An 11,040-nucleotide genomic window follows, 5' to 3' on the forward strand; every position below is an offset into this window, starting at 1 on the left:
TTCTTTTTTTCTTATTTTCAAATTGTTGATTCTTCACCTCAATATGTTATTGGAGATTTGAAAATCAACAACAAGGGCATTTGGAGGATTTCTATTGTATATGAAAATAAGGATATGTATAAAGAAGGGAGCTTTGTGATATGTTGGAGGTGAATTATGCAGCCAATTTTAATCTTCATATACCATGGCGAACAGCGTCTTCCCCGAACACATCTTCATCAGCACCATCCGGTCCTGACCATCAAACTTAATTACAACTTGAGTGATTAAAGAAATAAGGTATGGATGAAATGCTCTTTGTAACAATTCATAACTCCACATACCATTAGATAGAATCAGTTGCTGCACATTCTTACCATCCAGGAAGTTGCAGTCCGCAAAAGTAGGCCAACGATTAATGCATCTATCAAGCAACCAAGTGTCATTCATAATGTTGATTTTATCTCCCTTCCCCACCTTCCAACGCACCGCCATCCTTAGATTACTCCCCCCTTCCACCAGAATTTTCCAGGCATTTGAACTAATGCTCCTTTGAGTTCCATTCATTACATTGTCACCATATTTCTTTTCCATGACATGGTGAAGCAAAGAGTGAGGCTTCTGAATATAATTCCATGCCACCTTGGATCTTAAAGATCCAATTCTCTGTATACGAGAATGTAATCCCAATCCTCCCAAACTTCTTGTTTTGCAAATGTCATTCCAAGCAATGTAGTGCATCCTCTTAGTGACATCATTATTATTCCAAATAAAGCTTCTACACAACTTTTCCAAATCATGTAATAGCCTCTTAGGTACCAAGGACTGGGTAATTAGAAAAATTTTCATAGAGAGAAAAGAACTTTCTATGAGAATCAATTTACCTCCCAAGGATAAGATTTCCTACTCCATACATTAAGTCTTTCCATGGCATTACTAAGAATCTCTTGATAATCAGCCATCTTAAGTCTTTAAAGTGAGATCTTCACTCCTAAGTGCTTCATTTCCTTCACTATCTTGAAACCAAGAATTCTTCCAATCTTCTTTCTCATATTGACAGCTGACCACCTTACCAAAAAGCAACTGAGATTTACTAACATTGATGTTTTGCCCAGTCCACTTACAAAACTTCTCCACAATGTTCTTCATAGTTCTAGCAAGCTCAACAGATGCATGAGAAAAAATAAGAGCGTCATCTGCATAAATTAAATGAGTAATCTTTGGTCCTCCACTTGAAATTTTAATGCCAAGACTCTTCCCTCTTTGCTCTAGTGAGTTAGTGATCAACTGGAAACACATGATGAATAAATATGGTGAAAGTGGACATCCCTGATGGAATCCACTTTGAGCATTGATCCATGTAGAATTATTCCCGTTAATGATAATGGAAAATCTCACATCTACAACACATTCCAAGAGGAGGTTAGAGAAAGAAATAGGAAAACCATACCATCTCAAAATATGACGAAGAGTTTTCCATCCCATGCTATCATAAGCTTGGTTCATATCAAGCTTAACATCCATCATTCCCTTCCTGTTCTTTGAGATTTTGAACTTGTGAAAAATCTCCTGAGCTAATAGACAGTGTTCAGCAATAGATCTTCCATGGATGGAGGCAACTTGTTCTTCATAAATCAGTTTAGAGATTCCCTTCTTCAATCTGTTAACAAGCATAGTAGCCACAATTTTATAATTGGTTTGACATAGGCTAATGGGCCTATAGTTTGAAGGAGTCAAGGGATTCTTCAATTTAGGAATTAAGACAATCAAAATGTCTTTCCAATCCTTATACATATGGTTGGAATTAAAGAAGCTTCTGACTGCATTCCATAAAGTTTCCCATACTATATTCCAATAACTTTTGTAGAAGGAAGAGGTAATGCCATCCAAACCAGGGGACTTACTGTTCCCTTGCTGGAATACCTAAATCCACAGCTCCTTTTCAGTAAATTCAGTATTTAATAACTCCAAATCTTCAGCATTTAACTTTTGATTCTCCATAATAGAAGGCCAGCCCGTTATTTCACATTCTCTATGCTTCCATTTCTTCTCAAAGAAGTCGATGAAGACCTTCTCGATTTGATCCTCCTCCTCTTGCAACTTATTTGCTTCATCTTTGACTTGAAAAATACGGTTCCCAATCCTTCTAGCCGTTGCAAAGTTGTGAAAAAGCTTGGAATTTGCATTGCCTTCCTCATGCCACCTAGCCTTAGCCCTTTGATTCCACCAAGTTGAAAGTCTTCTCATAGTAATATTGAGTTCATGTACCTTGTTCCTAAGTTCAAAAAGGTCATCATCCGACCAATTATCATTCAAAGCTTCCTTATTTTGCAGATCAAGGATCTCCTTCTTCAATTTTTCCTTTAAAGCATTCAAGTCTTTGCATTTTTTTCTACTCCAGAAAAAAAAGGATTTCAAGGTACGATTAAGCTTCTTTTGTAAGATAATATACTCATTACCAACATCATTCTTCTTCCAAGAATGATAAACTATACTCTTTGCCAAAGGATAAGATCTCCATGTATCTTCAAACTTGATGGTTTTCGACTTAAGCTTCACCCTTTCATCCATCTTAATCACAATAGGACAGTGGTCAGACGCCATCCTCGCCAAATGTCTGTTTACTACCAAAGGAATCTTCTGCATAGCCAATGAATTCATAATACATCTGTCTAACCTTTCCCAAATACGAGAAGTGCCCTCTTTGTTGTTACACCATATGAATCTTGGCCCAACACATCCAATATCAAGAAAATCTGAGTTCACCATGAAGCTCTTCATTTCTCTAGGTCCTTTAGAAAATAAGAACCTCTTACCTCCTCTCTTCTCATCCTTATTTAAAATGCAATTGAAGTCTCCCCCTATAATAGAAGGAATAGAATTCTCCATGCTCTTTTCCAACTGGTTCCAAAGATCAGTTCTCTCCTTGCAGCAGCGACTCCCATAAACTGTAGCAATCTTCCATGTTCCTAAGCTAGGAACCGAGAGATTACCAATGATCACCTGTGAAGAAGCTTCACACACCTCAAATGACACCAACTTTATATTCCACAAAACCAGGATACCACTAGAAATCCGAACAGCAGGTTGGTGAAAATAATCCCACTCATTTCCCATAAGGCAATCAACCTCCCTTCTATCAATGCTGGACAGCTTGGTCTCCATAAGTCCAATAAAGAAAACATTTAACAACCATTAGATTGATTCCATATAAAGTTCATGCATATCTTATCAACTTTATTAAGAATGCTTTTAGGCACCAAAGAGTTAGTACTATGAAAGATTGCAATAGATAAAAGGATAGATTTAGATAACAAAATCTTTCCAGCCAAAGAAATCATCCTTCCTCCCCAAGTATTAGTCATCTTCAAGGCTTTGTCAATAATAAAATGGTAGTCTTCCTTGACCAGTCTTCTTGTGGCTAGTTTAATACCAAGATAATTCAGCTCTTTAGAAGCTTTGAACCCCATGATCCGAGCTATAATCTTCCTCTTCCTTCTATTTACCATTTTACCAAAAATCATGCTTGATTTATTGAAGTTGATTCTTAGGCCGGACCAACCACAAAATCTCTTAACAATAGCTTTAACTTCCTTCACTACCTTTATGCTTGTTTCTGAGAAGATGATCACGTCATCAGCATATAGTAAATGTGAGATTCTCGGGCCCCTTGAGTTCAGCTAAATACCAATAGTATCCTCCTTTTGTTTAAAAGCATTAGAGAGCAATTGAGCACAAAGAATAAAAAGGAAAGGAGACAAGGGACAACTTTGTCTAAATCAACTCCTTCCTTCAATCCAATTAGATTGATTACTATTGATAGGAATAGAGAACTTTGAATCTTGAACACACTCCAAAATGAGGTTAGAGAATTTAGAAGGAAATCCAAAATACTCCAAGGATTTCCTTAAGGTAGGCCATCCCATTGAATCATAGGCCTGTTCCATATCAATCTTAAAGGTAACCAAACCTTTTAAAGATTTTGAGTTCTTGAGTTTATGCATTACCTCTTGTGCAAGAAGCACAAATCAAATTGTCTAAATGCTAAGTAATGCAATTTTAATATAAAAGCTGTCATAGACTCATTGGCTGTCTTGTAAATACAGGACTAGACAATCTATATATAGAAGCCTATTTTGTAACCCGTGACAAGGCTGAATAAAATATTTCATTTCCTCTCTGTTCTTTCTTCCTTGCCTTCGTCTTCCTCGCCTGTTGCGTTTCTTTATGGCATCAGAGCGGGACGACCATGGCGAGATCAGCAAATTTGCAATGCAGCATGCAAATGATCACAGAGAAATAAAAGGAGATCCAGATTTCTTCTTCTCTAAAGTTCTTGGTATCAAACATCAAGAACATAGCTCCAATTCAACTAGCAACGGACAACTATGCCGTTTGGAGATCTCAGATCTTGAAGCTGTTTCGAGCTCAAGGTTTTCATACTTTTCTTGATCCTTCAACCATTCCTTCTGATCATAACATTCTACAGAATGACGGAACGACTAATCCAAATTCTTTATTCGATAAATGGACTCTTTCCGATCAAATACTTGCCACCTCTTTGTGCTCCACCATTTCCATTTCAATCTTACCTTACGTTGTTAATCTTGAATCAATCGCTGCTATTTGGACCATTCTTGAAACACGGTTCCAATCATTTAACAGATCCAAAGTCATCCAACTCAAGAAATCTCTTCATAACATTTCCCTCAAAAATCTCACAATGACTCAGTATCTATCTGACATCAAAACCATAGTCGATCAGATCACCGCTGTAGGTTCTACTGTTGATACAGAGGATATAATTCATTACATCTTGAATGGCTTACCGGGATCATATAAATCATTTAAAACTGTTGTTAGAACCATACTCAATCCTATCAGCCTCGACCAACTATACCCCCTTCTCCTAAGGGAAGAAATCAACCTTACCTCCGATGCCACCAGACATTTGATACTTCCCGATCCCTCCTTGGCTCTGTATGCCCCTCGGGGATGTTTTCTTCACAATCATGGACGAAGCTCAAATTGAAGGATTATTCAAAGGAGAAGGAGAGATTGAAGGCTGAAAATTTACATCTTCAAGAAGAGGAAGCTAGGGTCGGTTGGTTGGAAGGTGAAAATTTATGGTTGCTTAGATCAAAAGTTAAGGAGTTGAATGTCAATCTTAATTGTTTGAATACTTGGTGGAAGCAGAGAGCAAAAGTGAAGTGGATTGAAGATGGTGACTCCAACACAATTTTTCACGCTTTTGCCAATGCTAGGAGGAATGTTAATTGGGTTTCTCAAGTGAAGAAACTCAATGGTATGCTCATTGAGGATCCTAAGGAAGTGGATGAGGTATTTTTTCAGATTCTTTCAAAATAAATGGAAAGTTAGGGAATGCTATTTGGAGAATTGGCCAAAACCTTGGATGGTTCTGGGAGATGAAGACAGGGCTTTGTTGGTGAGGGAGCTTTCTGTTAATGAGATTAAGGAGGTTGTTATGAGGTTGGGGAATAATAAGGCTCCAGGGTGTGATGGGATGACAATTTTTTTTCAAATCTTATTGGAAAATCATTGAAGAGGATGTGTGTAGAGCTGTTAGACAATTCTTTATTATGGGCAAAATGAGTAAGGATTGAAAAGATACTTTGGTTATGCTGATTCCTAAGTCAGTTAATCCGTTAACTCCATCTGCCTATCGTCCCATTTGTTTATGCAATTCCATCTAAAAGATTATGGCTAAGGTGTTATTAAATAGATTGCTAGTGGTTATTCTGGAGATCATATCTTAAGAGCAGATGGCTTTTGTGAAAGGGAGATCAATCTCTGATCATCTATTATTAGCTCAAGAGGTATTCAATAAATTAAGGCATTCAAAGGCCAGCTTTGGGTAATTTATTTATTTAAATAAGATGCTAAAATAGCAGTTTTTCTAGAGAGAGAAGGTCTCGAAATTTCTAGAGAGAGAAGGTCTTCGTTTTCAAATTTTTTGCTTCCCGCTAATTCCTCCGTCGATCAATGACGGTGGTGGGCCGTCGTCCTCCACCTTTTGACATTACTGATGGACATCAGATCTCATCCAATGTGATCCGGATCCTTCCTCGTCCTGTTAAGGGAGCGTCTCCACCTACTTTTGGCAATGCAAACTGTATGTTTGATTTGGAGTCTAAGCCAAGGTTCAAAAATTTTGGAGCTATGGTAATTAATGAAGGAGGTTTTATCCAATAAAAGAAACCATTATATTATACGGGAAAAGGTAAGATGGTGATGTGGGATGTCATGGAGTGCCCAATTCCTCTGCTTTACAAAGGAGTCTGAATATTGTTAGTCAAATTCCTAAGGTTGATTATGCTATAACTGATCTTAAATCTGATATGAATACGGCAAAGGAGGTGTTACTGAATAATGATGGCTGCTCATCCCCAGTTTCTAAAGAAGTAAATGTGAATAAGAATTCTTATATGGGAATTTCTGAAGAGGTTCCTTGCTGGCTGGTGACATGGTAAAAGTCCGTGAATGTAATTCAGCAGACTTAGGAAATTACAGTAATGAGGTTAATCGTGAAGATGGAGCTTCAGTTTAACCTGATAAGATGATCACCAATGCATGGAAGAAGAGAACAAATTTTAAAAAGGTAGATTTTGATTATGGAGAATGCTCATGGGAAGATGGAGTTGTTAAACTTAATAAACAAAAAGAGATAGAAAATACCAACAGATTGATGAAATCACCGGTAGTAAAAGTATTTGGAGAATTTGTGCCTTATTATGTTTTTGGTATTGATCTAAGGAGACAATGGACTCCTGCATTTCAGCCTAATTCTCTAAAAGGTTTGACGACTCCGGTGTGGATCAGAATGCCAAACCTCCCTTAACATTGTTGGGATGAAGTGTATGTGTGTAGATTCGCTTCAATGGTTGGGACCCCATATTTAGTTGATGAAAATATGCTTCAATGGGGGAGAAGGGAATTTACCAGGGTATGTGTGAAGATCAAGCTTGAAAATAAGCTTCCCTTAGGAGTATGGGTGGAGGAAATTCTGGCAAATTCTATCAAAAATTTGAGTATGAAAGGATTGGTGAACTCCGTTTTAGTTGTGGAAAAATAGGACATATGAAGAATAGCTGTCCATAAACTATTGGAGTATTAAAGCCGGGAGACTATCATTCAAATGAATATGTTCAAGGTTTGGTGGCCAAAGCTAAGCCTGTTTCAAAGACAGGTAACACAATTAAAGATGTAAAAGAGACGGATGAAGAAGGATATGGTTCCTAGATCCATGTAGATTACGGGAGAAAAAGAGTTAAAAATCAGAAATTCAAAATACCTGGGGCCGGCCAGGGTGGAAAGACTCCAAAAAGACTATGGAAATAAAAGATAAAGAAAATCCTGGCAACAAACAAAGTCTGGATGCTTCAAGCAATGGTGCAATAAATCAAATCAAAAATCTAATGGTGGTTTTTAAATCTCGGGAGGAAGAATTACAGCAAGATTCAACTTCTACTCTATCTCAAATAGGGTCAGATGATATTCTTGTAAAAGAAGGAGCTGATGTTAATAATTATATTAACATTAATAATCAATTTGATCTGATGAATCAAATTCCTAAAGACAATGATATGCTGAAAAAGAATGAAATGGAAAACTTTACAGCTCTTGTTAATATTGAAAAAGATGCTGGCATTGATAAGGGGGAGGTAGAAGAGGAGAAATCTCAAATGAACATCTCAGGTGAGACTCTTGTAACTTCAAAGAAGAAAGGCATGAAGAAACTTAAAGGTTTGGGTCCAATTAAATTATTTCCAAGGAATAGAGGATGGAAGGTGAGCTGAAGGAGAACTTGGGGAAATCTTCCCATAATATTCAATAAATTATTCCATCGGCTTTTGGAATCGTAGGGGAGAAAAAAAAAAGAGAAAAGCTTCCCTTTATTTAGAAGAATTTACTAAGGAGTATGGGGCTTTCTTTGTCGGGTTGCTTGAAACCATGTTGGCTTTAATTAATAAAAGGGATGTTAATCTTATGATAGGTATGGATTGGGATTTCTTTTATGTCCCATCTGAAGGATTATCTGGTTGAATCATGGTGCTATGGAAAAAGAATATAGCTTCATTCAAAGTTATAAAATTCTCTACCCAATTCGTGATTGGAGAATTAGAAGTTCCTAATAGTTGGAAATGGAAGATTGCAACAGTGTATGGAAGCAGGAATAGTTATAGAAGAAGATCTCTTTGGGAAAGATTGGAGCAGCATATGTCTAAAGAAGATCCTATGGTAGTTTGTGGTGACTTCAATTGCTTGCTATTAAGGGAGGAGAAGAATGGAGAAAGGGAGTTTGCTTATTCACTCAGTTCTAAGGAGATGAAAGCATTTATCACTTGCAATGATCTACATGAAGTAGAGAGTATTGGGTCCAAGTTTACTTGGTGTAATAACAAGAAGGAAGATGAAAAAATCCTTGAAAAGTTGGATAGGTGTCTTCTCAATTCAGCAGCCATTAATTCATCTCATCCGATGGTTGTGAGGCACTTGATGAGAATTGGTTCGAATTATAGTCCAGTTTTGTTGAATTTACTGAAATTCAATAAATCAAGTGATAAGCAGATTAAATTTGAAAAGATTTGAGCATCAATTCCAGCATCTTTGGGAATTGTAAAGAAGGCTTGGGGGAGAAAAGTTAGTGGGGATCCTCCTCACATTTTGAAATAGAAAATGGATAGAGCTCTAAAAGCTTTATTCTATTGGAGTAAAGCCAAATATAAGGAGTTGAATAAATTAAAAGAGGATGAAAATTCATATATTGGAGCTGCAGACCAATGAAGATAAATGTGGGAATTTGTCTAAAGATGAAGCTTGGAAATTGAAGGTGAAGACGGACAATTTAAATTCTACTTTAGCTCGTATTTGTACATGGTGGAGGCAGCGAGCTAAAGTAAAATGGCTGAAGGAAGGCGATGCAAACACTGATTTTTTTCATGCCTATGCTAGTTCAAGAAGGAATAAGAATTTTATTCATAGGATAAAAGATGAAAATGGGTTAATAGTGGAAGATCAAAATCAAGTGGAAAACATTCTCAATAATTACTTCAAAAAAAAAAAAAGGAAAGAAAGGGAGTGCTCTTTGATGGGTTGGCATGAACCGTGGAGGACATTAAGGGAAGAAGATTCTTATGCTTTGAACAAGGAATTTACTTGTGAAGAGATGGAGGAGGTTATTCATGAACTGGGTGGAAACATAGCTCCGGGCAATGATGGGATTTTTTATTCCTTTATCAAGGCATATTGGTCTATCATTAAAGTACATCTATGGAATGCAGTATATGACTTCTTCAAAACCGGGAGAATGTGCAAGGAGTGGAAAAAAACAATCATTGTATTGATTCGTAAGGTAAAAAATCCTCTATCTCCCTCCAACTTTAGATCAATCAGTTTATGTACATCAGTTTACAAAATAGCAACAAAGATGATCTTGAAAAGACTATTGCTTGCCATTCACAATCTCATTTCGATGGAGCAAGTGGCTTTCCTGAAAGGTAGATCTTTTTCGGACAATGTTTGGGAAGCTCATGAAATCTTCCACAAATTCAGGTACTCTAAATCTTCCAAATGTTTAGTTTCTTTTAAAATAGACATGGAGCAAGCCTATGATTCTATGGTTGGCCAACCTTATACAAAGCTTTGGATTATTTCAGTTTTCCATCTAGCTTCTCGAATTTTGTTATGGATTGTGTATTCAACCCTTATTTTTCTTTATCTATAAATGGAAAATTGTCCAATTGGATAAAAGTAAAAGGTGGATTTCATCAAGGGTGTCCGTTATCCCCGTTTTTTGTTCATTTTATGTGCTCAATTATTATCAAATGCATTTTATCAAAAAAAGGATTCAATTGGCATTCAAATTTCTCCAAATGGGCCTTTGATATCTCACCTCTTTTATGTCGATTATATCATGGTTTTCTCAGCTGCCAGTAAGAAGATGATCAAGGAAGTTAAAAGTATTATCATGAACTTTTGTAGTTGGACGGGCCAATATGTGAATCAAAATAAATCTGGAGTGCTGTTTGGAAAATCTGTCAAGAGCAGATGGAGAAGGAAAATTTCTAGAGCAATGAACCTTAACAAGATTAAAGAGTTTTCATACTTGGGCATCAAAATGGTGTTAAGGAGACTTTGCAAAGCTGACTTCCAATTTCTTTTGGAGAAAGTTCAAAGCATGTTAAACATATGGGGTGAGAAGTTCATATCCTTGGCTGGCCGGTTGACATTGGCCAAATCTGTTTTGCTATCATTCCCTACATTTCATTCTTCCCTTTCCTTGGTACCCAAAAGTATTTTATATGATATTAATAAACTATGCAAGAATTTTATATGGAGCAAATGTGATGCAAGAAATGGTATTCAGTAAGTTAGTTGGGAAGAAATGAATTTTAACTTTAAGGTGGTTATAACAGGCTTTATTAGACTTATTGTAAGTGATTGTTGATAAAATGTATGGGTAAAGTAAGTTACTGAAAAGAACTTACCTGTGGTTGGAGTCTCGAGTATATAACTGGAATCATTTAATATGAATTACTAGACGATATGGAAGCTCATTGGGGAGTAATTTGCTAGTTTTATAATAAATAGTAGTCTTAAGTTTATATGTTGAAATGCTAGAGATGACTACAAAATTTATGCCAGAAAGATAAGAGAAGTTTTGTCTTGAAACATTTATGAAGTATAGAGATTAATGAGGTGAGGCTTTCAAAATATTTGAAAAATTTTATGTTTTATTTTTTAAAATATCTTAAATTTTATTTAATTTATCCAAAAATTTGATAATTATTTTTAGTTTTGAGACATTTTCATTTTTAAATGTGATATTTTTTATTGAAATTTTATTATTGGTTGATATCATTGTTAGTAGTTTATTTACAATATTTAGACCTTAGTTAAGATTTTCATAAAATATTGATTTTCTGATAGATAATCTTGAATTTGCTCATTTTATGTAGGAATAAAGGATTTCTTGATCTATTTGATAATTGTATAGTAGATTTGAGTAGCTTCTTATTCAATTAAATTTTCATATTACTT

General features: G+C 36.0%; 1 protein-coding gene across 1 annotated transcript; it reads right to left on the minus strand.

Moving 5' to 3' along the window:
- Nucleotides 1-1,902: 1,902 nt before the first annotated feature.
- On the minus strand, nucleotides 1,903-3,144 carry LOC114579330. Its single transcript, XM_028693540.1, has one exon. The coding sequence runs from the start codon at nucleotides 3,142-3,144 to the stop codon at nucleotides 1,903-1,905; it is 1,242 nt and encodes a 413-aa protein (XP_028549373.1).
- Between the last annotated feature and the right edge of the window lie 7,896 nt (nucleotides 3,145-11,040).

This window comes from Dendrobium catenatum, unplaced genomic scaffold, assembly GCF_001605985.2.
Source record: "Dendrobium catenatum unplaced genomic scaffold, ASM160598v2 fragScaff_scaffold_315, whole genome shotgun sequence".
NCBI lineage: Eukaryota > Viridiplantae > Streptophyta > Magnoliopsida > Asparagales > Orchidaceae > Dendrobium > Dendrobium catenatum.

Bases quoted from the DNA above. Each gene is read 5' to 3' on its own strand.
- LOC114579330 (XM_028693540.1), bottom strand. From the start codon at position 3,144: ATGGAGACCAAGCTGTCCAGCATTGATAGAAGGGAGGTTGATTGCCTT.